Source organism: Microchirus variegatus (assembly GCF_963457635.1).
Source record: "Microchirus variegatus genome assembly, chromosome: 2".
NCBI classification, from domain to species: domain Eukaryota; kingdom Metazoa; phylum Chordata; class Actinopteri; order Pleuronectiformes; family Soleidae; genus Microchirus; species Microchirus variegatus.
In genome coordinates, this window is record NC_139803.1 from 33553334 (window position 1) to 33580650 (window position 27317).

The following is a 27317-nucleotide window of genomic DNA, read 5'->3' on the forward strand; positions in this document are numbered from 1 at the left end:
ATAGGTGTATAGAGGCCCATTTCTCTCCAGTGTTCTAATGGTACATTGTGTTCGCTAATCACGTTAGAAGGCCATTGGATGATTAGAAAACCCTTGAAAACCCTTGTGCAATGATGTTAGCACAGCTGAAAACAGTTTAGTTAGTCTTTTGATGAATAAAAGTGAGAAAACACAAAAAAATGTATAGATGACCCCAAACATTTGATCGGCAGCGTGTATAAATATATATATATATATATAAACACACATATATATATATACACAGCATCTCCATAGCTCAGCTGTCCACCTGCTTCCGGCCTCGTGCAGCCAGCTGTGTGGAGCGAGAGAGAGAGCGTGGCACAGAGGAGGGCTGGCCTCCAGGGAGGCTTGGAGTGGCCACTCCACGACCAGCCTGGAAGGCACTCGCGCAGCCATGGTGCCTTTGTCTAGCGGTCCAATCTGGCCACCTCATCGCTCCCAGCCATCCATCTATCAACCGCCCCCCCCACACACACACACACACACACACCGCACCCCCAGTGCTTCCTGCCTGCAGCAGCCACTCACATTACTGTGGAGCCAGGCCGGAATGGCTGTTGGTCAGAAAGCAGAGACTCGTCCCATCTGGGCACCAGGAAACAGTCAGTACGTTCACATGCACAGTTCAATCCAGCTACGGCCGCAGTCTGACTAAGACAGCGGGGTAGAAAATCCATCTCTCTAAAAGCTAGTGCGCACTGACTCAGACTTATGTCCATCCATCCATCTTCTACCGCTTTATCCTCCACATGAGGGTCGCAGGGGGTGCTGGTGCCAATTTCAGCACCCTGGACAGATCGTCAGTCCATCACAGGGTCACATATAGAGACAGACAACCATACACACTCACACCAATGGTCAATTCAGATTCAAATAAAAAGTATCTCTGTAGTTTTCGCTCTCGCTGACACCCTTGTGTTGTTGGTGCTTTTTCAAAATTGCAGTTTATACGTCATCTCCTTCTACTTCCGGGTCAAATTTTGAATTTTGGTGCATGAGCAGAATGCCAAGTCCGACTCCAGTCTGACTAAGCGTATACATGCAGGAGTAATCAGACTATGAATCGCATTATACAGGTATGTTAATCCGACTAATCCTATAGCTCTATTTCAGTCGGACTAACGTGTTGACATGACATTAAGAAAACTGAATTATTGTCTTAGTCCAACTAAAATGTGACTTTTAAGTAATTTTAAAGCAAGAAATCATAAATTAGTCTCACAGCTTTAGATTCTACTTGATGTTTATAACACATACTTAGTATTTATTTTTTATTTTTTTAACAATGTCCAATACTGTAACATAGAAAATGTCCCTATTATTTTATGATTCGGTTAATTGATTATTAATAGATGACTTTTTAGATAATCGATTATACGGTTATAGGGTTGTTTTCAATAATAACAAGCTGTGGGATTCCTCAGCGTCTTAAATATTAATATCAATATTTTCTGCTTTCGTTAAAGAAATCTTTAAAACTGAAAACATTTTTGGTCTGTGGACAAAACAAAACATTTGAGAACATCATGTCCTCGAGGTTTAGGGAACAAACCTTTTTTGACTTTTTTTTTTTTTTACATTTTATCGACCATTATTTTTATTTTACATATATATATATATATATATATATATATATATATGTAAGGTGACACATCTCTGACTCGAAATTGTGATTTTTTAAAATGATTTTTTATCAGATTTCTTGTAAGTGAGTGACTTCAGCAGAATAACATGAATGTTTCTCTATAACTCTTTGGACTGACTCAAAACAGGAGACGTGCAGATGTTATCTTGTGCTCTGGGGAATTACCATGATTATAGTTTGATCTATTGTATCTGACAAAGACAATTCATTTACAACAAACCGACAAACATGGATACTGGTGTTTAAAGTGTCTGAGATACAGTGTTGCCATATTTTTGGAAGAACTCACAGTTTGGAAGTATCCACAGTGCTGGTGCCGTTTTGGGGGGGGGGGTGTTGTATTATAATAATAAACCACGCCCCACAGGGTCGAGTCCCTGCCACACTCTCTGATGTCTCCACTCCTCCACGCGACAGGCGCGTGGCAGCACGCACTGTGTAGGAAGAGAGAGAGAGAGAGAGAAGTGTCAGTGTAGTCCGGGACTGTGGAGAGAAAAAAAGTCACGATGAACGCGTGTTTGTTTTTTTTTAAATTCATATTCGGACTGGACGGTCTGTTAGGAGGAGAGAACTCGGTGCGCCGCGCGTAAAAGCGCGCGTTTTGCGTTTGGCACGGTTAAAAAACAGTGGAATAAAAGTCCAAATGAGGGCATTTTCCACTTTCAAACCCTGGTGTTTAAACAGCAGTACTATCGTGTCATTCCGACCTTTAATCCCGACTGTTATTGAATGAATCATTCGCCTTTATTTCGGAGTTTTATTTATTTCAACAAACTGTAACTCCAGGATCGGTCACACGCACAGAAAAAGGTTATTTTCTCTCGCTAGTGCTGATTTTTTTCTTTTTCTATGATGACAAACGTGTTTTTTTTTTTTTTTTTACTCTGGAGGCTGAGTGCAGCTGCGCGGAGGAGGATCAACAAGTTGACCGGGAGCAGACAGTCCGACGCCGGCGCAGCGGAGCGAACATCAGCCGCTTTGTTGTCCAAACCTTATCTCCTGAACCCAAACTAATACGGAGGAGAGGAGGGTGTGTGTGTGTGTGTGTGTAGGATTGTATTTGTTCAGTGCAAGGACACAGGAATGTGTCTTAAGTGTCGCAGGGACAAATGATACTTCACTTTTTTTGGGTTTGTGCGTGGGAGCAAAAAGGCTTTGACTGCTTTGGTGACAAACTCTCATGGTAAATATAGCCTAAACAAACAAACGTTTGACAGACTTACAGTGTTGGGTCATATTTGGCTGAGGTTGGACATCAGACACACTCTCACATCATCGTGGCCACATCTGGAAACAAGTATGAAACACAGAGGGAGAGCCAAGTGAAGTCGAAGCGTTATGAGCCCAAAGATTTTGACTTTACATAACTTTTTTATTTCTATCCTTAAAGATGCGGAGAGACGACTTTCACACCCTCAGTGTGACTGCAGTTCAACACAAGATGATGAAATGAAAGCACTCAAGAGTTCACAAACCTCAGCTGAGGGCGTTCAGTTTCCCACAAGATCCAGTAACACAGACCCATATGAGGTATCAGGGCCGGCCCAAAGCAGAACTTGGATTAGGGGGGGTCTCCTTCCACCACCTCAGAGTAGCTGGTGCTTGATTATTATTGATTTTTCCTGGTTAAATAAATAAAAACAAAAGACAAATTACATGAATTAGTTTCTATTTATGCCAAATCAGTGTCACTGTTGTTGTTGTTGCACTGTGTGGTGATACTGAAACTTGAACTAAACAAGTAAACCAGTCTTCAACTCCAATAATCACTTAAACTCAACGCTACTTTGTTATCTAAATATACAGAGAAATATCTAGATTTCTTTAACACACTAATTTGTTTTATTAAAAGTCCTAAATCCAGATCTGTGTCTGAAAATCCGATAATTACACACAACATTAATTGCACTGAAAAACAAACACAAACAAAAGGCACAAAACATTAGGGAATTCAATTGTCACCACAAAAATAACCTCACCCATTGCTTAAAGGGACAGTTAGGATTTTTTAAGTTGTACGACAGTACGACACCGAGGAAAGTAGTTCTTGGAGACTTTGGCACACCTAACTAATAACGTGTTTTAAACCACAAACATAAACATGCACACATATGTTAACATATTTGAAACAATAAAACCCTCTCTGCCCAACAGTGTCAGAGCAGTTTGGTACTATTTTCTGGCCAAGTCACAAGTATAAGTCCTGATGTGTCACCTGTTTTGGTGAAGAGAGAGTGAGGTAAAATAAGCAAACAAGTCTGAAAAAAACTGCTCCTATGACTTGTATAGTAAATGTAAATGTGTGTCAGTAGCATTTTGCGGTTGAATCTGATCCAGGTGCAGATTATATGGACTGTTTCTTTTGATTTACAACCAGGCCTTATTATATTTTATTAGATGGTTATGTTTTGGACGTGAAATCCTAATCTGATGTCAAATAAATAATGGGGAACATGCTCCTCCTCCTCCTCCTCCTGAAACTGTTCTGCAAACAGGGTGTGAAGTAACATGAAATAATGAAAACATTCCTGTACAAGCAGCAGCAGCAGCGAGGACACATGAGTGAGTTACATTCCATCACTTGGTTTAACATGAGGTTTCCCTGCTGCCACACACACACACGCACGCACGCACGCACACGCACACGCACACACACACACACACACACACACACACACACTACATGTGGTCTCCTCATGTGTTCTCCTCTGGCCCCTGAAACCAACCCGCCGCGACCCAAACCCAGTTCCCGGGTTGATCAGCTGAGAGCCGCCTCTGACTGACAACCCGAAACCCCGTCTCCATGGAAACCGCCTCAGCGGCGCCGCGAGGGCTGGCTCGGGGGCTGCTGTGAATGGGCTGACGTCACGTCACCGGCGCCAGAGAGTCTGTGTGTGTGCAAGGAGAGAGAGAGAGAAAGAAAGAAGGGAGTGAGAGTGTGCGCCGGTGGTTCGCGCTCGGATCTTGTACTGACGTGCTCTTGTGCCAATCCTTCACCTTGTCAGAAGCGACGCGCGCGCGAAATGTTCACAGCTGTGGGAGCGAAAGGATGAAGGAGACAGAGATGTGGACACAGAGACACATGACAGACCACAAGAGGATCTGGAGGCTGAAGGAGAAGAAGACTGAGCCGCGCGTAAAAGCTCTGAGATGCTGATTTGGTGACATTACGCGCATGAAGCGACAACACCAGTGCTAAACAGCAACTTTCTTTTTCTACATTTCAACAATCCACCATCTCTGCCTCACTCAGGTTCACATCCATGTCTTTAACCTTTATTTATCCAGGTTAAAATCATGAAAATCAGAGCCTCAACATCACAATAATATAAAAAAATGAACGCCCCTCGAGTTTCTCTCCACCCAGCTCCTCCTGTCCCCTCAGCTGACTTGATTTCATATTGTTGAAGGAAACTAATCTCACATGACACACACACAGATGTCCCTGAGGGGGACAATTAGTTAAGTCCAACAGCACCAAACAGTTCTCCCGTCACCTGCAGCTGAAGAATGAACCGTGTCATTTTAAATGACTCATTCTAAACGCATTAAAGTCTCAATAATAGCGTTTAATCATCAGGTATGAAAAAGCCACATTTCAGCTTCTCCACTTCAACTGAGTGACTCACAACAATCTCAGGTGACCGGAACCACTCACTCACTGAAGGTGCATGAGACATCCACACAAACGCAGCAACTAGTATATAGAGAGAAAATGGAGCGTTTGTTTTCTGCACAGTGACGCACCTTCTCTTGAGTTTGGTGATCACTGCATTTGGTAAAAACAAAACAGTGACATATATTATGTATAGATATATTTATATTTGAGATGCGTTTGATCTCAGGACATTATTTTCTCGTGCGTAAAAACCATCACAGTCACTCACACACAAACACACACACACACACGCGTGGGTCTGACCGTTTTCCTGGTTTTGTTTCACTCACAAAGTTGCCTCCACACACCGGTCCGCGGGCTGGTGTGAATTAAGAATCATCAGACGCGCGTGCATATGTCAGCCTCCTCCTCCTCCTCCTCCACCTCCTCCTCTTCATCATCACTGCTCCACACCTCCGAAAAAAAACATCAAACTATTGTTGAGCATGAAGCACGCACTTTAGACAAAATGTGTCATAAATGTGGATTCGTTTTTATTCTGGCTGCTCTTCTTTTCATTTTATATCACAAATACTTTCATATTTGGCTGTAAAAAAAAAAACAGTGGCTCGCACCACAGTCACTCGACAGCCTCGCAAATCATTAATTTTCCTGATCAGAAACAGGTAAGGGCTTAATTTTCCCAAATTGCCCACCGGAGCTGCTGAAGCTGCCCGCTGGTTCCGCCTCCGACGCGCGTTGCCACTGGTAACGCGCAGGGTAAAAGGCGGGACTCCAGCCCGGGGAGCCAATAGCAGCGCGCAAAGGCGGTGATTGACGCAGCGTCCACGCCCAATGAGCGCGTCTGACCCGCCTGTGCCGCACGTCCAGCCCGCTGCCTATATAAAGCGCACTGACAGCACAATAATCCAGTCTGATCGCACTTCGTCTTCAAACTAGGACTGTAAAAAAAAAACAGAGAAAACGCAAGAGATCCGACTTCGCTCAACCTCAACACTGACAAAAACATGAAAGCAATAAGCCCCGTGCGCTCTTTCCGGAAAAGCAGCGGCGTGAATTACTCGGAGCACTCGCTGGGAATCTCTCGGAGCAAGACCCCGGTGGATGACCCGCTCAGCCTGCTCTACAACATGAACGACTGCTACTCCAAGCTGAAGGAGCTGGTGCCCAGCATCCCGCAGAACAAGAACGTCAGCAAGATGGAAATCCTGCAGCATGTCATCGACTACATCCTGGACCTGCAGATCGCGCTGGACTCTAGTGTCGCACTCACCAGCCTGCATCACCCTGCGCGGCCGGGGCAGGCGGCGTCCAGGAGCCCGCTGACCACCCTCAACACAGACATCAGCATCCTGTCATTACAGGTAATTACAGACGGGGGGACTCAACAACAATGAGAAAATGTTTTTAATTAGAGAAGAAGGAGAAGAGAGTGGCTGAAACACATCCACCGCGTTTTTTTTATTTGTGCGCATAGACACTGCGCCTCTGTAGCTCACGCGTAACCCGCACAAAATGGCTTGTTGGGGGGGAAAGAAAATGGCATTTTTTTTCTCTCCTCTTTTTCTTCTTCTCTCTTACTCTCTTTTGTTCAGAATGATATCAGAAACAGAATCGAGCTAGAAAAGACGCGTGACACTTTTAGAATCGGACGCTGCGTAAAAACCGTAATTAACATTTGGTTTGTTTTTGTTTTCAGTCCCCGGAGTTGCCATCAGAGCTGAGGACAGATGACAGCCGGACTCTGCATCGTTAAAGCAGGGGTAAGTGAAGCCTGTGCTCGTGTCTGCTGCTGCTTGTGCTGCATTCTGTCCAGCTCCAGTCTGCCGGAGCAGAATGCCTCACAATCACCTCTCACAAAGACATTTGTTCTGTCCTGTTCTGTCTGGGGAGGGAGGGGGAAAAATCATCTGACTTAAAAAAAACAAAAAAAAACACAGTTGTGCAGTTATGTGTCACTAAAGTGACCCCCACATCTAAAGATGCCTCGCATTAATCCAATAATTCCGTGACTCATCATCAGCTGCTGCCGAGTCCAAAATCCTCAATATTGTCTCTGTACATGTGGAACAAAATGGGAGACAGTGTCTGTAGTCTGCTGCTGCTGCTGGGGTTAATGTATATATAAGTAGTAGTCGTCAGGCTTGTATTATAGCCTCTTGTGTCTATAATGAAGAGCATCTGCAACAGGAAAAATAATGGCTGTTTGGATTACTGCTACTACGATGTCTGCACATAATTGGTACAAGAAGTGGGTAGGCGCCAGCTGAGCGGCAATTACGCTGATTCTTCCCCAGATTGTAGGTTGAAGTTGTGCGAAAAGTGTGTGTGTGTGTGTGTCCTCCCTTCTCCCTGCGTGTATGTGTGTGTACATCTGGAGCGCAGGGTTTGCTTAGTATTGGGAGTGTTTGGTTAAATGTTAAAAACTGCGGCTTCCTCCCTGGCGCCAGTCTGTCCGGATCTCTGCCCTGTTTGCATTTTCTAAACACGCCTCTCTCTCTTTCTCCCTCTCCCTCTCTTTCTCTCTCTCCCTCAATCTTTTGCAGGTGTTTGGTCAGGACGCAAAGAAAAAAAATCGCAGGACCTGGGGAGCAGGACTTTCTCAACACCCCTCCACCCCCCCTCTCTTCTGTCCTCTGTCCTCCAGCCCTGGATTTTTTTTTTTTTTTCCATCAAATCAAGAGACTCTTTTTTTTTTTTTTTTTTTGCTTATTATGGGACAATCTTTTTATGTGATGTGCTTTTGTTTTTGGACACTTCATCATTTATTTAACTTAAGACTTTATTTGTGGGGTCCTTTCTGGAAAATGGAAGGCACGTTTATATTCCCGTCAGTGGGAGGAAAAAACAAGATTATTGTCACAAGGATTATTCCTGTCCCGTCCTCTCCTTTCTCCCACCCCCACCTTCCCATATCACCCCCCTTATTTGTCCCCATTCCTTGTTGAAGTCTTCGCTTTTTTTGCGGAGGTGGGAACGTGACTAGAAAAGACTAATTTGGTTAGTTGCTGTAAAAAGAAAACAAACAAACAAACAAAAAGAAGTTTAGTCTTGTCTTGTCAGGAGTGTTTGGCACATGAAGGACTGGACGCTGTTTAAAAAAACGAGAAGAAGAAGAAAAACAAGTAAAAATGAAAATAATGAAAACCTTGTCGACTCCCATCGAGGGCGTTTATCTTGTATAGTTGCAGGAATTTGAAACTCCTGCAAAAGTGTAATGTTGTACTTAATAATGCTGAGACTTTTTATAAAAGTAATGTAAATTGTACCTTTTTTATACAAAAATAAATCAAAAACACAAATTTGGGCATGGTTATTATGTTCTTTTTTTATTTTTGGTGGGGGTGCTGCAGTATCTGGGTGAGCGGTGGTTTTGTGAAGATCAAACTCGTCCATAAAAGCAATTTCCCAGCTGTGCATCCAGCTGACATTCCTTTACAAGTGTATATATAGGACATAAGCACGCTTTATGTTCAGAGAACATGTGACACAATTTCCCAACAAAGCGTCCTTATCAGACATGCACTGTGACCCTCTGAGGAAAAGCATGACCTGGAGGGACACGGTTGCATTAACGCTTATTCAGGACACACTGTGTGCACTTTTACCTCCTCATGCTAAGTAAAGTTTAAAAAAAAAAAAAAAGGATTAAATGGGGTTTTAGCATGACAGCTTGAACCATCAACGCTCTTTGGGCTGCAGGCCGCGTTTAAATAAAGAGCAGACAAGTATGGAAATTCAGCTCGAGGTGATACTTTACTGTTTTTCCCCAAAGTGGAGACGCATTTAATTTCTTATTCAAACACTTGAGTTGGAGCTGTGATAACCGTCTTTATTCATTCAGTCAGTCATTTGACTTCCTGAGAACAAGTTAAAACAGTGAACGAGAAAAAGCAGGTTTTAAAGACGGAACTGTACATCAGTCACAGGAAGGTGAGTGTGTGTGTGTGTGTATAAGTGGCTGAAGTGAAAACACGGCTGTCAATCATCACACAGCATTAAATACTCACCACACCACAAACCTGGCTCCATGAGACTCCAGACCTACAGCACAGACCATTTCACCCCCCGAGAAACCTTTTACTGGGGCCTGTTTTCATCCTCACTCCTGCTGTAACTGATACAGAACATGATAGCTGTGAAAATCTTCTCATTTAATTCATTTGTTTACATGAATTCTTCTTAATTCTTCCAGACTGACATGAAAAAAAAAAAAAAAAAATCATCATCAAAGATCCTCACAAACATAGTCAGGAGTCGTTGAGTTGAAGTTTCTGTCTGTAGTTGTGTGATACTCACAGATTGACAGGCGGTCCATTCTCCAGCCAGCCTGCGGCACGTTTGTATGGAGAGTGCGCCATCTATCGGTGCAGCATGGAATCTTCAAAGGCTGCGCACAGACCGTTTGCAGGCGAGATTTCCCTTTAAAACTGCAACAAAGAATGTTTCATAGTTTGTTTCGAAATAAAGCAGTTTTGAAAATAAATTGTTAAAAGATTGTATAAATAAGCCTGATTATTATTATTTTTTCTTTGTCAAAAAAACAACAAATAGTGTATGAATATTAATTTTCTAGTGTGGAATAGTTCAAATTATTAGTCATTATACATTTCCTAAAAAAACAAAAAAACATTTATATTCAAATTATTCCAGGGGAGATACATGAGGAGTCGCCCCCTAAAAAACAATATTTATTTGATCTCAAAGAGGACAAATCTATCTCGTTTACAGAACGCCACTGAGCACAGCTGGTTTCTCTGCAGAGAGAAAGAAAACACGACACTGGTTTCAAGTGTCCGCGTCGTCGAAATGTTTATTGATTCACTAAACACAGTTTCACATGAACTTTTGGGGGGAAAGACCAGAAGCACGTAGGAATGGGACGCATGCACTTCTTCTACCACGTAATCTACTACTATTACACTACCACCTATTTGCCATTTTATTATTTTCCTCTCACTATTTGGATTACATTTTACAGCAACGCTTTTCCTCCAAGTAACACAAGCTCACAACATTCAAAATGACACTGTAACTATTCAAACACGGGGACTGAAACATGCCTTGTAACATAAGAAAGATACAGCGCACCGAGTTTGACCCGACCACTACATTTAAATACCAACGTAACTACAATGTAACTAAAAACTGTATCAGACTTTTCCTACTGCCTCTTCCTCTACGACTCAACTCTCAAATTCACAGCCAAACATTTTTCTACATTTCCTAACGATCAAACACGACGCATCTACTCTAATGTCTTTGGAACACTTTCACAACATTAACAACGTGATAATTTTCAAATCCGACAACACCCAGAACAGCAGCCTACACGAATAATTAACACATATGGCTTCTTAGAGGACGCTCTCCCGCTCGTCTCCCATGCTGATGCTGTGCAGGTTCTGATTGTGGATGGTGGCAGCCGTGGTGTAAGCAGTGCCGCCGCTGCCGCTGCTGCTGCTGCTGCTGCCGGGGGTGATGATGACAGCTGGTGAGACGTCGATGTTAGAGGAGGAGGTGGTGGACTGTGTGACTGACTGTCGGCTGTTGTTGGTGTTGGTGTTGGTGTTGGTGTCACTTGGGCTGCCTGTGTTGTTGTTAAGGGTGGCGTTGCTGGCGCTGCGGTTGAGGTTGGTGACCCCGCTGGACGGCCACCCTTCGTCCGGGCTGCTCGCCATGAGGCTGACTTCAGACGGGGCCTCGGAGCAGATCGACATGCGGGCCACCGTGGCGTCCTGCAGGCCGCTCAGGCTGCTGGGCAGCAGGCCTCTCTTCTTCACCAGCCCCTCCAGCTCCAGTTCGATCAGACTGCACTTCATCGCATCTCCCTCTGTGTCGGCGTCTCCGTGAGCCTCTTCCAGGGAGCGGTCAGATGAGCGGTCGGAGGAGCTGTCGCTGGAGCGCATCCCTGAGTCGGAAGAGTCCTTCTTATCGAGGAGGATTTCGGTGAGGGAGTCTGGCTTAGTGGGCTGGAAGGTGCTGCTGTGGGCACCAGATGTTGCCTCTCTGTGGAGCAGAGGTGTGGTGTTGTCAGCTTCTTCTGGGCCTGAGTCTTCGTCGTTGGGCACCTTGTAGTAGTAGGCCCCAGCTCCCTTCTTCATGGAGCCTGGAGTCCTGGAGGATGAGCTGTGGTCCGGCCTCTCATCCTCTTCACTGATGGGGTCCAGGGTCTGGGCATCAGTCCCTGAGGAGAAATCTGTGGCATCACTTGCCTTGGAGCCTCTCTTGGTGAGGGACTTGCGGCCGTCTTGGTCTGCTCCTTCTTTGGCCTGAGGAACAGGAAGAGGAATTCAATGAGAAGAACATGAAAATATACAGTTATCCTGTGCTATTGGCAGAGGGGCCTCTGAAAAAGGGATTCTTGTCTCTCCTTTATGTGCCAAGACAAACACAGAGTATAAGCCAATAATTAAGAAGCAAAAGAAGCAGTGATTTCCCCTTTCCCAGTCCAGAGCAAGACTTAAAACGCTGCACAGTGCAGAGAGGTAAAAACATACGTTTTAGAATAACATAACACAGACTGACTTCAGATCACTGTCTGCACAAATTAATGACACTGGTTATTGCAAGTTATTCTCATGTAAAGTGACAGAGGAAGCGTCTACTCTCATTCGACTAAAGCATTCATGTCGTCAACAGTGTACTTGTGACTGTCCACCCACCCCTTTATCCTCTGAGCTGGCAGCCTGCAGGAATTGACCAGGATGAGGCTGCATGGGTCTTTCTCCTCCACTGCCGGACATCTCCAGCTGGGCCATCTGAGCGATGTACTCCCTGTAGGCATCTCGGTACTCGTCCTGCTGCTTGTCTGTCAGCTTACAGATGTCATTAGAGGACTCCTGCGAGTTGAGGCTGGACATGCTTAAAGTATGGTGATTTGCCACCTGACGAGAAGAGAAAGAGTCGAACAGTTGTTGTGTTAACATCCTCGTCAGTTTGTTGGAATATGTTCGGAGGCTGTAGAGTGAGAGGGCTTCATGGTTGTTGGCTCTTAACCAACAGCGCATGTCATCTTACATTGTGTTAATAGTAACCACTGTTCAGGATAAGAGAATTGGGGGAAGAGTTGCTGCTAAAGAAAGCAGATTGAGCAATGAGAGCAGTGTTTTCAGTGCTTTCAGCATTCTATGATTTGAATTTGAAACACACCACAAAGTGAGATCATATAAAATAGCAGCGGAGCCAGCTGTCTACGTGTGAGTGTTTGTGCTCATGTCTCGGAGATTTCACAAATTGGGAATAGGGGAGGTGAAAATAACAAACAGGGGGCCCCTTGACACCTTTTTGCTGCTCTGCAGAGAGTGTGTGTATATGTGTATTTTTAATTCTTCAATCTATGAGAAGACTGTGTGCTCTTCCTCTGCTGTGCTCTCACTTTAAAACCACATTAATGTGAAACTACTGAGGTCACGTTAGCACTCGCTAAATTAGTGCAGGGGGCTGTAACAGTTTGGGGTGTGTGACCTTGTATGGTTATACAAGCAACTTGAAACCTTGTGGTGTATTTGAGCGAGTAGAGGATGACAGATTCATCTTTTTTAGCCAACTTGGATCTGAAAGTGGCCAATGGCTGAATTGCAGAACAGTGACTGGCTAGTCAGTGGCTATATATATGCTCATTTAACGGCCACTTTTGCTGAATTTAAACACAATTATTCTCCTAATGAAAAAAAACCACATTTAAAGACTGCTGTACCCATTAAAGATGCAGTGCATGGGAGCTTGTGTGAGTAACTTGCAAGCTTTGAGGTGCATTCAGTGAACCTTGTAAATGATACATTTAAAAAAATAAAAAAAGTTTTTTGTTGTTCAGCTTTTTTTGGTTGTACAAGATATAACTAACACATGATTGTGTGAACATATATATGTAGACTAAGCTCCTGACCTGCCAGTGTGAGCTGCTGCTGTGTCTCGGAGGCTCCTCCAGTCCAGCTCCACTGAGCTCCTCAAAACTGAGGTTGAGGCCGAATGCCGCCGCTTCGGGCTGGGCTCCTCCAAAGCGTCTCCTGTTGTCCCCGTGCATCATGCTGCTGCCCTGCTCGCTAACAGACCGGGTCTCTTCCTGGAGCAGAGCCTGGCTTTCAGCATGACGTTGCTCTACCACCTGGTTAACATACACCACAACTCAATAATTCACATGAGAAAGTCATTTGATTTTGGATTCAGCACTCAAGATGTAGTTGTTTCTTACAACAAGAATGTTAGACAACAACAAAAGCATGCGCTTGTGAGGAGAGATCTGTGAGCTGCTCCTTAAGTGGAGCTATTTAGCTGTCCACTCCTGCCCAACAATAACCTCCCTTCATACAGATATGCGTCAGCCATCTTGAACCAGATGGCTGTGCTGGCTGCGTCCTGGCAACACAGCACTGTTTAGGACACAGAGTTGTCAGGCCGCTGCACTTTCCAGCTGCTCTCCTATGTGCGCTTTGCATCACATATCCTGTTAAAATGTGACCAATTCCGGGCTCTGGTTTGGTTTGGTATTAGGAGCACATACAGACATCTGACAAAGTGGAGAGATGGCTACATGTGTTAGCGATTTTCAACCCCCAGCTCAGCCGATTGGACTCCTGGCTGAATGACGAGCGCCCTTCACATCATACGGATTATAAAATCTTCCCTCCTAATATCTCAGCAGAGCATAAAATGTCAAATCAAGTAATTCTGTCTTGCTTCTTTTTGGAATAAATAGGAACTGACATGTATCAGGAGGAGGGCCCAGGCGGGCTGAGTGTCTGCCAAGTATCACAGAAGAGAACGGAGAAGGCTATTGTAAATCTCTTTCAGGCTTTTACTCTGATGTAGAGGGGATTCTTATAGTTCTAGTTGGACCAACAAAAATCTTTTTGAGCTACATGTGCAGCTTTATTCATGTTATACATAAGATACACACAGAGTTAAATGGCAAGTGTGACGCAAGTGGGATTTCATCTCACCATTCCCCTGAAGAGCTGCCAGTCACCAAAGTTCATCTTCATCTCTTTCTTCAGTTCATCCAGGTTGCACTGGGACAGCACTCGACCATTTATATTAGCCTGCAAAGGACAAAAATGGTTTGTTCACCGACAGATTAAATATGTCTTTTAAGTATAAGGCCCTTGCGTCCAGATTTTTTGAGATGTCAATGATGGTGTCATGCCTTGTCTCCCTGATATTTTACTTCCCTTTACTTAGTTTGTTTATTCGACTTAATTAATATATATATACACATATACATATATATATATATACATATATATATATATATATATACATATACATATACATATATATATACATATACATATATATATATATACATATACATATACATATATGTATATATATATACATATATATATATATATATGCACATATATACAGTATGTATACATATGTATATATATATATATATATATGCACATATATACAGTATGTATACATATGTATATACAGATATATTGCAATTGATGCAGTCCAAAAAGAAAGTATAAGTATAATCAGGCCAACAATATAGAACACAATCATGTGAGGGAACAACGCAAAAGTCACTGATGATTAATCATGTGTATTAGACAAGGATGTAGTTCAGAGACACACCTTCTTGATGGTGGAGGTGTACTGCTGAAGCATGCTGGAGTCAATTCCTTCAATCTGTTTCAGACGTTCACACACGGTGTCCGTGTTCATAGAGCTGAGCAGGACTGCAGGAGCAACCTACACAAACACAATTAGACAACTTACGACTTATTCACAGGGTGGGTTGTGTTGAAGTTAGGTTACCAGGGCAAACTCATCACTAACAACACATTAATAAGGGGTTAAAACAAGCAACGATTCCTGGCAAAGAAGACGTGCAAGGCCTGTTACAGTGAGGCAGGCAGAGACACAAAAACCACAATCCCATACACTAACTTTCTCTATCAGTCACACAGTGCGGGAGTAAAAGTAAACAATGCTGTCAACCTACTCCAAATACACGGTTACCTGCTCTTATTCTTTTTCCCTCAGTGTATATACATGTGCAAGTAAAGAGTGTGAGCAACACTTAAGGGATGGAGACTGTGAGTCTGTGAGCTACAGCTGAAGTGGCTGCTGCCTGGGGAGCTGCAGACTTAATACCAGCGGCCAGTTGATGCTGTCAAAGGTCTCGCAGACAGCAAACATGCCACCCTGGTGGCACACAACCTAAACAAAGCACATGCACACTCCTTCATACAATTCCTCTACCGCTCTGGCTGTGCAACCATTCACTCCCTCTCCTTCCTTCCTTCCTTCCCCCTACACCTCCTGCACTGACCCCCAACTCTTTCTCCATCCCAGGCACGCGCTCCCTCCTTTATCTCTGCCCTCTTGCATCTCCTCGCTATTTGTGGCTTTGTTTCTGGTTTTGAGTGAGAGGAGAGCAGAGCTTAAGTCGGACTGTGAGGAGTTGTACGACTAAAAATATAAGACACTGTTCTGTTGTGGTGGACAAAAGGATGAAAATTGACTCAGGGACAATAACTACTGCTCATGTGCACACAATACTACATTTTCTCTAGAATGAAACTAGGCTAGTGAAACTACAGTTGTGTTTTGACTTCTAAGTCCACAATATTTCTTTCTACAGCATGCATAATAAACAATTGCATTAGAGTTATATGAAGGTGGAAGATGGGGGGGGGGTGTTGGTTGTGATGATGAAAAGGAGCCATGAAGCCAAACGTGTACCTGCTTTAATTTGTAAGGCAGCGACTTTAAATGCTTCACGAGGAGACAAAATAAAGCAGACGGATAAATTGTCAGTCACAAATGCACACAGAGACATTTACGACAGTATTCAGCCACAACTGTACCTGTGAAAAAAGAAAGGCTGAAATTATGACAGAAAAGAAGCTGCACACATGTTAAACTCATCATCAGGGGACAGCAGAGACAGTGCAGACAGACATTTATCTGCCGCTCAGCAGGGGAGGACATGGCTCCTTTACGGTCAGCCAGTGACGTCAGCCTGGAAAAGAGGAGGTTATTGGAAGCTGAATTACTATTACACAAGATTTTGTTTTTTCGCTTCGGTCAGCAGGCTTTTAGAGTCGCAATCTTTGCAACAGATAGAGCCAATTGTGGACAAAACACAGACAGAGACAAAGTCCAAGGAAGAGACTGAGACATCTCTCACTCACAGAGGTTTCACTTTGAATAAAAGCTCCTCGATTCAGACCGCGAATCGTGTGTTCCAAGAACATGAGCAAAAGGTGTAAATGTCTGCGGTAGTGTCTGCATGTGTGCGTATGTGAACCCCACAAATGTGTGTGTGTGTGTGTGATAAGACCATAATTACAGCTGGGCTGAGCTCAGGGCTGGGCAGAAGGATGGGGAAGAGGAAACAGAGCTCTGTGAGGGAGGAAGCCTCTTGGTAAGGAGATAAGCTTTACCAGCACTGGGCTCATTGTCTGTGTGTGTGTATATGTGTGTGTGTGTGTGCGTGTGTGCCAGCACTAACAGTTGCTCTGATGATAATCCTGGCAAGCCAAGGAATCCATACTCTTATATCGGCAAGGCAATTACACTGAGCTCGGCCCACTTATATATGACAAAGAGTCGCAAACATCCACGCTCACAGAGACGTGGAAATACAGGCACACGCAAGCGACTGCACAAAGAGATAAAGTGTGAACCAAGAAGGGATGAGATGGGCTAATGTACATGGAAAACTGAGGACATTTATACTGAGGGGGGGGGGAAATGGAGACAAAAGAGCAGAGAAAGAAATGAGGATTGAAAAATAATACAGAAAATTTAAGAGTGATCACGGTGAAAATGGAAAGGATTTCAAAACATCTAAAAAGGCAGAAAGGGAAGCAATGGTGGGATGGAACATTACATGGTGATCTATATTCAAATCGTTGGTACAGCTCCTTTAAATGCATGCTGGCAGAACACTGATAAGTGGCTTTGTGGAGCAGAGGAGTGTTATCATTAAATTGTTCTAATAGTGGCCACCTTCTCTTGAAACGTGCGAGTGTCTAGTTGTAGAGATTAAGGTTATTTTCAGAGCAACGCGATGCATTCCTGAAGTGGGTTAACACGTTTTTTTTTTTTTTTGTATGCCCATTACGAAAGTGAGAATTGCTGCTTTGCCAGTATCTGCGTTAACTTCATTCACCGTGTTACACTTGCACATTGTGAGGTTATCGACATCTATTGTCTGTCAACCGGCATGCATATTATACATGCAACACAATAAATAACAGTCAGCATCAGATCAGCGAGCAAATTAAAATGGACTAATCGCCTATTAGCATGTCTGTAGTGCTCCATAAATGTATACTACCGTTCAAAAGTTTGGGATCACGTCCTTATTTTTGAAGGAAAAGCACTTTTTCAATGAATATAACATTAAATGAATCAGAAATACACTCTATACATTGTTAATGCGGTAAACGACTATTTAGCTGCAAACATCTGGTTTTTAATGAAATATGTACATAGGTGTATAGAGGCCCATTTCTCTCCAGTGTTCTAATGGTACATTGTGTTTGCTAATCGCGTTAGAAGGCTATTGGATGATTAGAAAACCCTTGTGCAATGATGTTAGCACAGCTGACACACAACAGATTTGCTGGTTCTTTGATGAAAGGGCAAAATCATTATTTCTTATCTTGTCAATGTCGACTATATTTTCTATTCAATTTGCAACTCTTTTGATGAATTAAAGTGTGACATTTAATGGAAAACACAAAAAAATTGAATAGGTGACCCCAAACTTTTGAACGGTAGTGTGTGTGTGCAGTCTGCTAATTTGTCAGCTCATGTTAGTCAGGTTACCATGGTGGTGTCAGAGGGAGAGGAGGGGAGGCGTTCTCTGGCATCCTCTGCAATAACATCCTGACATGTGCGGAAAAAGAAAATGGGAGACAAAGAATGTATAGATAGATAGAATGAAGGGCAAATAAAGGTGGACTCTGGAATAATCTTTGACCTCTTTACCCAGGGTTCACAAACTGAAAAAGCAGGAGCAGGAGGTGGACACTGCAATGAAACTAAAATGTATGACATCACACAGAGACAGAGGGAGGAAGAACACAATGGACCTGATAGTATATTATAACACTGAGTAACATATTGGCAGAATATTAGAGCTGCAACTAACAATTATTTTCATAATCGATTAATCTGTCGATTATTTTCACGATTAATCAATGAATCGTTTGGTCCATAAAATGTCAGAAAATGTAAAAAAATGTTGATCAGTCCATCAAACCTGGAAATTATCAAAATAAATTATCAAAATTGTTGACGATTAATTTAGTAATCGATTAATAATCAATTAATTGTTTCGGCTCTACACTATATGCTCATACATGATCAATAAATGATGAACAGAACAGTCCAAATCACCCACACAGAGACTATTGTTGCGTAATGTAACTGCAACAACATGTCGTACGATCTCCTACTGAAGTAAAAGACGAAAGCAAAACAAAGTCAAATTTGCACGTTTTTTTCTTTTACTTACAAGTCCACTGGTGTCCTGAGGATGGCCAGGTGGTTTAATGGAGGGAGGCAAGGATGAGGGAACATGGTGGGAGTAATGCCGTGGCAGGTGATACACATGTTGGGGGAAATAAGGCTATTGGAGGGAAAAAGGAAGGGATGTTGAGGTGAAATAAAAAATAAATAATAAATAAAAATCATACGAGGGACAAAAATGCAGTCGGGAAATGAAAACATTGCAAACTTATATAATTTGTTCATGCGGTATAAACAAAAGTACATTAACAAAGGATGCTATAATCCGAAAGGTGTAGTTGTTTGTGGTTGTGAAGTTGTACGTGTTGGACCATGGAGCAAATAGGTAGGTAAAAACTGGTGTTGTTTGTCTCACCCTGTTATAGAAGGGGTGCTGGGGGCCGGTCATCCCGCTGAAGTAAGCACTGTGAGGCTGAGGAGGCAAGGATCCTGTGAAGGAGCCCGCCGGAGAGCAGGCCATGGAGTGCTGGCTGTAACCTGACTGTGGACGGGGTACCGTCTCTTGCAGTGGCAGCGTGGGATAGGTCAATCCTCCCATGTGCATCTGCTCCCTGGCGGCACGGACATCTGAGACATGACGGAGAAAAAAAAGAGCGGGCAAAGAGAGAGAAGGAACTGTTTATCTGTGATGCTGACGCGATCGTATCTTGGCGATGACTATAAAGACCCTTTAGATCCACCCACGCATCAATAATTTAGTTTGATTTCATCGTCTCGAGAGATTTGAGACAGTTGAGGATCCACAGAGGAAAGAAACATATCAAACAATCGATGCGCACAAGAGCAAAAAAAATTTTGCTTGATTCTCGTAGCACTGGGGGATACAACGAGAACTTTGTTCCCAAACATGTTCTCCCCATCCAAAAATACAAGACAGTCAAACAACTACATGCTGGAAAAAAGAGGTGGGGTTGTTGGAGTTACAACAACCGTTTGCTGCGAATTTCATTAGCTTGGGGTCACTTAGAAATGTCCATATTTTTGAAGGAAAAGCCATTTTTTTCAATGTACATAACATTAAATGAATCAGAAATACACCTTATACATTGTTAATGTGGTAAACGACTATTCGAGCTGCAAACGCTAATCGTGTTAGAAGGCTATTGGATGCTTAGAAAACCCTTGAAAACCCTTGCTGAAAACAGTTTTGCTGGTTCTTTGACGAAAGGGAAAAATTATTGTTTTGACTAAAAATCATTATCTCAAATCTGTCATGTCTTGACTATATTTTCTATTCAAATGGTATGGGTGACCCCAAACATTTGAACGGTAGTGTAAATTGGGTGGCTTGCTGATATTTTTTCCAAATCATATCCCATATCTCATACCATGTGACTACTCTTGCACATGGAGCCCTGACAAATAAAATGGCCCGTGTAAACAAACAAAGCAGACCATGTGAACTGCTTTTGCCAGAGCTGTTTTCACATAAATCAATTTGACTTTAAGTCGAGTAGGAGCCGAATATGGAGGCTTTGGTACAAAATCTCAACAAATTAAAGTGAAATAAGCCCAGAGGCGGAACAGAGTGGCTCTGTGTGGCTGGCAGCAAAGTTAGAACCAGAAACAGAAGCAGGCACCAGAATGTCTCATGGTTATACAAGTGGCTGCTGAATGACACACTGAGTGAGACCCAATACAGCCTGTGAACACAATGGGGGCCTTATGATGTGAGTCAGCCTCATGGGCGGGTATCACTGACAGCACTGCCCACTGGCTGGCCACAGGACAGTGGGCACCGAGTACCGCACGGTCATAGAGGGAGGGGAGTGAGTGGGGATCACCGGTGGTTACCTTCAACTCCCAGTGGAGGTGAAAATACCTGTATGTACTTAGGTCAAAAACACAAATAAACACATTTAGTGGATGCGTAGAGTTTATACACACCAACGCAGTTGTAGGAGAGGTGAGTTGTATTTACAGACTGGACGTCTGGTTGTAGAATTCAGTCAGCTGCGCCCTCTGTGACTCAACCTTGGCTTAATGGAACAGAATTTGTGTGTGTGTGTGTTTGTGTGTTTTCTGTGGTCTCACAACACTGTGAAGGAGCAGCTTCACACAAGGCGTCATTAACACTCTTGTATAGGCTGTAACGGACGCTGACGCATGGTCGCAAAAGTACAACGTTCCACTCTGGCTTACACTTTAATAATGATGCATTATTAAGTCACTGCTATGGCCAACTGTGCAAATGTGGTGCAGTAAGCAGCTCTGAAGGCAGAATTGAGGAAAGCAAGTGAAAATATTGTTGTAATCCCACAGTCCTGTAGTGGAAAACTGCTCGACATTTGATTGTTGGGGAAATGAAAAGAGACCCAGCAGTCGGCGATTATAGAGCAGACCCAGCCTGCAATGTTCTGAGTAACGTCTCTGCCAAATGAGCTGGCACTGAAATCAACATAACATGTAGAGGACTATTGTTAGCAAAGTCCTTCATATCTCACACACACATATACAAACAAACCGCATACTTCTTAACATGACAGCACTGAGATGACAACAATTTCATCCAAAATGATGACGATCTAATGTTGATTTATGTATTTGATGAGATGAAGCTGTAAGAAAGTAAAGTATTATGTTGACATACCTGTGTGTAAAGATTTAGACTAACATTTCTTTTCTTTGAGGACTAAAACCATATTTTCAGTTGTCATGGAGGTGGCTTAGTTGTTGTTTGTTTTTTTGTCACACACGCAAAACAATGAACCATCTCCATGACAACTGCACAACTTCATGTGTTGCTGAATTTTGACACATAATGCACTTTTTCAGGTAATACATGAATGTTCAGGAACCTGCTATGATCTCCCTGAGTTTGGGGTCCAGGTTGACAGTGCAGGGCAGGAACATCTCCACATCTCTGGCAGTGAGAACAGGAGTCCTGGAGGAGAGGAAGACTTCAAAGCTGCGGACGTCTCCGTCGATCTCCAGCAGTGGCTCCACGTCCTTAGTGGTGGGGATGCTCTTGGAGATTCTAATAAAAGGAAATAAGTACAAGATGTTAATGTAACTTAAAATATCCAAATTCAGTTCAATGAAATCAAACAAAATGTGACACAAATATGTCAACATATCAGGTTGCCATAACTACTGACTGGGGCATTTGTAGTCATAAAAGCAACCTATCAAATTCTGATGAAAAGAGAAAAGAGGAAATAGCAAGCAGCACTGTTAAGATTGAAGAGATATGCAACGGTCATCATCATCATGAACACAGAGAGAGATAACTGGATTTAGAGAAAGCAAGATAGTGAAAAGGGGGGATGTTCGAGGACAGATAGAGTGAAGGATGTTATCTTTTCTCAGCAGAGGAGGAAACCTGAGCAGATGACAATCAGGGTAATTTAAGCAAGAAGCAGACGGATGCGCGTCATAGTGTGGTACTACAGTTGACATTATGTTTGATATCGCAGGCTTTAAGTAAACAGCATGTTTGGAGGTTGTTCCGTTATTGCATGCTGTACTTTTTTTCAGTTTGGGGTCACCTATACAATTGAGTATGCAGTCGGTTGCAAAATGAATAGAAAATATAGTCAAGACATTGACGAGATTTAGAATAATGATTTTTATTCAAAATAATAATTTTGCCCTTTCGTCAAAGAACCAGCATAACTGTTTTCAGCTGTGCTAACATCATTGCACAAGGGTTTTCAAGAGTTTTATAATCATCCAATAGCCTTCTAACTTGATTAGCAAACACAATGTACCATTAGAACACTGGAGAGAAATGGGCCTCTATACACCTATGTACATATTCCATTAAAATCCAGACATTTGCAGCTAGAATAGTCGTTTACCACATTAACAATGTATAGAGTGTATTTCTGATTCATTTAATGTTATATTCATTGAAGAAGTTATTTTCCTTCAAAAATAAGGACATTTCTAAGTGACCCCAAACTCTCGAACAGTATTATAAATTTAGAACTAAAGTTTTCAAATGTGAGACATTTCAGCTACAGGCTCCAAGGGAAGCAGACGCCAACAATCCAGAGCAATCTGTACATCTCACTTATCCCGTCATTCAAACATGAAAATATGAAACTCTGAGTGACTTGAGACACGAGCAATTCATCACCGCCATGTGCCACTCTCTTATCAGATGAACGAGATTGCAGCGAGGAGCAGACATTTCCTCATGTCTGCCCCCATGTCTCATCTGAATCCTCCATCTTTTTCTCCCCCTGCATCCTGCTGAACCTTCACTCCTCTCAAATCAACACTGAATCAGGCTTCTTCTCATACATCACCAGTCTGTGTGCAGTGATATGATGTGCTGAGAAACACTGGAGCTTGGCTTTTCTCTGTTTTTAAGAGTGAACACAGGCAGACCTTTCAGTGAATTGACTGAATATTTAGTACCACAGCTGCAGCGCGTGAGCTAAGTCAGCGTGAGGTCAGCATCTGGCGAAGACTCAAGACAGGACACTGCGAGCTAATAATCCACACTACCAGCTAACCTATTTCACTTAACACACTGGCTGAATTGTCCCCCATCAGCTCTAACATCATTTCCATTTTAGGGCATTCAGCTGACACTCAGCGGACCCCATACCTGGTCCCTTGCTGTTAGCAGTTTGGGTCGGTCTTTCTGTTCAAGGACATTTTTGACAGGACAGATGGTTGGTGATGGACACATCTGCTGTTACAGGCCTCAAAACCTGTGACCTTGTGGTTACGGGATAGCTCTAATCAAATGTATGAGTCTGATGAGACATAGGATGAGAGAGTCCTAGGGAGGCATTTTGAGAGGTAAAAATTAGTAAGTCATATGGAAAACGGACCCATTCTGCATGTGTGACGAATCAAATTAAATGACTACTGTGCTGCACACCTGTAGATTTTTTTAACTGGCTGAGAGCATCATTTCATCTTCAACTGTTGGACAAAAATTAAGTTAAGTACTGCACTCACCACCTCCATTGCTTGAGCTCCCGTTGTCCTCCAAGGAAAAGCAACAAATCAAAACCTCTTTTGCCTCAATTATTATCAGCAACTTGTTCAAAGTCAAACTTCGAATGCCAAAAAAGTGGGCTGAGACCGGAGTGAGGGAGAGGAGAGAGTGGAGCACCAAGGGAGCGTGGTTAAATCAAAAGGTGAAGAGTATTTTCTACTCTTGAATCTTAGAGTATTTCAAGGGACTCTACCTTAATGAAAGGTGCTTAATTTTGGCTGTACCTGTGACTAGAGTTTAGAGTCCGGGTAGAGATACACCATGACCTTAAATTTTGCATCTGTGCTTCATCAATACACCTCTCCTCCTGCAGACATTTCTCAGTAGAGCCCATGTGCCCAGGTGGGTTATACCAGTCCCACTGCCCCCTTCCAACTGCCAGGACAGACACATTTGGCCTGCCAGAGGAGAGAATAGGTTGTGAGATGAGGACACAGAGAGACACAGCTGGGCTCCAGTGGACAAAGCTCTCTCAGTGTTTCTCTTCCATTAGAACCTTTAACAAGACCCAAAAGGTCAAGGAAGCTCCATGTTGAAACGCAGATGATCCCCCACTCATGTGACCTCAGTTATGGAGGATGAGCAGGACACTGAAGGCACAGATGTTACCTGTGCGCACATACACTACCGTTCAGAAGTTTGGGACCACTTAGATATGTCCTTATTTTTGAAGGAAAATCATTTTTTCAATGAATATAACTTTAAATGAATCAGAAATACACTCTATACATTGTTAATGTGGTAAACAACTATTATAGCTGCAAATGTCTGGTTTTTAATGGAATATGTACATAGGTGTATGAAGGCCCATTTGCAGCAACCATCTCTCCAGTGTTCCAATGGTACATTGCTTGCTTCCAAATCTCGTTAGAAGGCTATTGGATGATTAGAAAACCCTTGAAAACTCTTGTGCCGCATTGTTAGCACAGCTGAAAACAGTTTTGCTGGTTCTTTGACGAAAGCAAAGTTTGAAGGGCAAAATTATTATTTTTAATAACAATCAATATTTCTAATCTTGTCAATATCTCGACTATATTTTCGATTCATTTTGCAACTCTTTTGATCAATAAAAGTGTGACTTTTAATGGAAAACACAAACTATCGGTGACCCCAAACCTTTGAACTGTAGTGTACTCACTCCTGAGTTGCACCAGTGAGTGGCACCAGTTGTGATTCCAAACAATGTAAAATGTTCACAACAGACACCTGGGTGGCGTGGATGGGAGCATTTAAAGGCACGAGTGGAGGGTGGAGAGTGTGAGTTTCTGTGCAAGCTCATGTATGAAGAGTGTGTCTCTGTGTGTGGGTGTTTGGGTTCCTTTTCCCATGAACTGTATTAACCCATACACAGGCTGAGAGAAGCCTGTGCTTTTCCCAATTTCCAGCTGGCTTTCTGCTGTTTATTTGTGGGTCTGCAGACACAGACCAACAGGAGCCAGTGACTCACACGCACGCACAAACACGCACACGCACACACACACACACACACACACACACACACACACACACACACACACACACACACACACACACACACACACACACACACACACACACACACACACACACACACAGGGCACTTCCTTTTTGCTATGTAGAGAACACCCTCCAAAATCTTTCTAAGGAATCTGGAGTCTTTTTATAGGACCATCTAACATAGCTCTGTGTCCGCAAACTTTGTGCCAATAATTACACATTACAATAACAGCGCGAGTAAAACTCAAGTTGTATAGAGATATCACTTTGACTTGAATGCTAAACTTCAGTCCGTTTGTTTCAAAATTGCAGTAGAATAAAAAATTAACAACTAAATTCTATACTTTACCGACCTGTATATTAGTTCTGGCATACTGTCGTACGGTTGAAAACATTAAATAGAGCAGACAGCTGCATCTTCCAAAGACAACCAGGGGCTGCTGAGGTGAAACCAATCAAGGACATTCATGACAAAGTTGCATGCAAACAGATGGAAGGGGGAAAAAAGGAGAGTGGAGAGTCAAGAGGTCTATTCCTTTGATTAAAAGATCAGAGAGCACAAAACAATGAATGATTAATAAGCAGACGTATAGAAATTGCAATAGTTGGAAGGAGGAAACTATAACAAGAGGACATCCGACAGCTGATGGTTCATTAGTCTGATTCTGGCCAATATGTTGAACTGCAGAACAAACAGTTACCTATTAGATGCCAAGAGCAGTTTGTCAATGAGGTTTTAACTACAGTAAATGACATCCTTTGGAGATAACAAATGATGAGTTGTTGGCGTCGCGCAGTTGACGCAAATCACTTGGGATTTAGTCATCCTCACAGTGAACAGATGATACAGACAACATTAACAAAGCCATTCTTATCAGCAATCAGCTGCCAAATGACAAGATGGATCTATGGGGTTGGAGCACCAAGGAAGGCGGCGGGATACTCTCAAGCAGACCGGGGACAACTAAGATAAAGGCCGGCAGGCATCTGGGCAGCTTTACTGCACAATGGGTCCATTGACAGGACCCAACTTATAGCTGCAACAGCTCAAGCACTAACCAGTCTGTGTGGTGTGGCGACTGAGAGCTTTCTGAGCTTATCCAAATGCTAATAGGTCCCAAAACTGACTGGAGCATATTCTTTCTTCTCCTCTCAACCTCCCACACACTGTAGCTGACGGGAGCGAGCAGAATTCATCACTCTATCCCTCCCGACCTCTCTTCTGGCACCATAATTAAGAATGTGCCACTTGACTTTGCTTTACAGCTGCCCTCTGTGCTTACGGACAACATACGCATGCATGCCACACAGACGTGGCCTCGCTGCCAAACATTTCCATAAAGGGGCCCAAAGATGGAGAGAGAGATGTCTGCGGAACAGACAAACGCCTGTGTCACATTGTGTTTGAGGAGCTCAAGAGTTTCAGTGTGAAACGCCGTGTGACCAGTACAACACGGGTGAAGAAGTTAACCAGGCCCGGGTCCGGCACATTCCTCTCGTGGTCAGAGTCATGTCTTAGCCGCTGGCACAGTGTCTGCCAAGCGCGTGGATGAAATCAGTGAGGCCCTCGCTGGGAAAACAATGGACAGGCGCAGAGACCGGCATTCTGGCACGTGGACTTGCAGCATCAATGCTGAGAGAGGTTATTGTTACAGTGGAAGCTGCCAAGCTCTCCACCACCCCAAAAGTAGAAGGGGAGAGCATAAATATGTTTTCACTTTAGATGACGCCATGTTCTTTGCCTCCTTAAAAATCCAGACATATTTCCTTGATTTGAGTCGAATTCGCTTTTCTCTCCATCTCAAAACTTTCTCTCTTCTCGCTTCCTCGTCTTGGCAGTGCCAAACTGACAACTTGTGGCAGCGGCTGCTTTTCCATACACATTCATGGCGACGTTTAGCCCAGATAATTTAAACTCTCGTGTACTATAAGCTGGACCTGTGCATCCCAACGCAAACCACAGAGACAAGGAGGCTAATGGGAAACACACCAGGCTGATAAAAAACCCAGCAGCTTCGGGAACGAGTGGCCTCTTGATGAGATGGGCTCAGGACTCCGTGGTTCCCCAAAATGTTGATTAAACTCATGTGTTGAGCTCG

The 27317-nt window shown here is 43.2% G+C and overlaps 2 protein-coding genes across 6 annotated transcripts in view; one reads left to right on the forward strand and one right to left on the reverse strand.

Moving 5' to 3' along the window:
- Positions 1-6238: 6238 nt before the first annotated feature.
- On the forward strand, positions 6239-8574 carry id2a (inhibitor of DNA binding 2a). Its single transcript, XM_083903614.1, has 3 exons — positions 6239-6649; positions 6985-7048; positions 7832-8574. Exons 1-2 carry the CDS (start codon positions 6293-6295, stop codon positions 7039-7041), a joined length of 414 nt encoding a protein of 137 aa, XP_083759740.1. The 5' UTR covers positions 6239-6292; the 3' UTR covers positions 7042-7048; positions 7832-8574.
- Positions 8575-10109: 1535 nt separating this feature from the next.
- The window catches only part of kidins220a (kinase D-interacting substrate 220a), a 44112-nt gene continuing 26904 nt past the window's right edge, over positions 10110-27317 (reverse strand). For 3 of the 5 annotated variants that reach the window (XM_083904679.1, XM_083904681.1, XM_083904680.1), the window contains exons 24-32: positions 21584-21762; positions 19141-19352; positions 18772-18885; positions 18081-18284; positions 14871-14987; positions 14228-14326; positions 13174-13392; positions 11951-12172; positions 10110-11557 (exon numbers count right to left, since the gene is read on the reverse strand). In XM_083904679.1, coding sequence (XP_083760805.1) covers positions 10643-11557; positions 11951-12172; positions 13174-13392; positions 14228-14326; positions 14871-14987; positions 18081-18284; positions 18772-18885; positions 19141-19352; positions 21584-21762 — 2281 coding nt within the window. In that variant the 3' untranslated portion in view covers positions 10110-10642. The remainder of the gene's footprint in view (positions 11558-11950; positions 12173-13173; positions 13393-14227; positions 14327-14870; positions 14988-18080; positions 18285-18771; positions 18886-19140; positions 19353-21583; positions 21763-27317) is intronic. The other 2 variants (XM_083904682.1, XM_083904683.1) reach the window with 2 other exon arrangements.

What these genes read in the sequence shown, in the direction of transcription:
- id2a (XM_083903614.1), top strand. Translation starts at nt 6,293, where the DNA reads ATGAAAGCAATAAGCCCCGTGCGCTCTTTCCGGAAAAGCAGCGGCGTG. An exon ending in TCAGCATCCTGTCATTACAG is followed by an intron (nt 6,650 to 6,984) that starts GTAATTACAGAC and finishes TTTTGTTTTCAG; the next exon opens with TCCCCGGAGTTGCCATCAGA.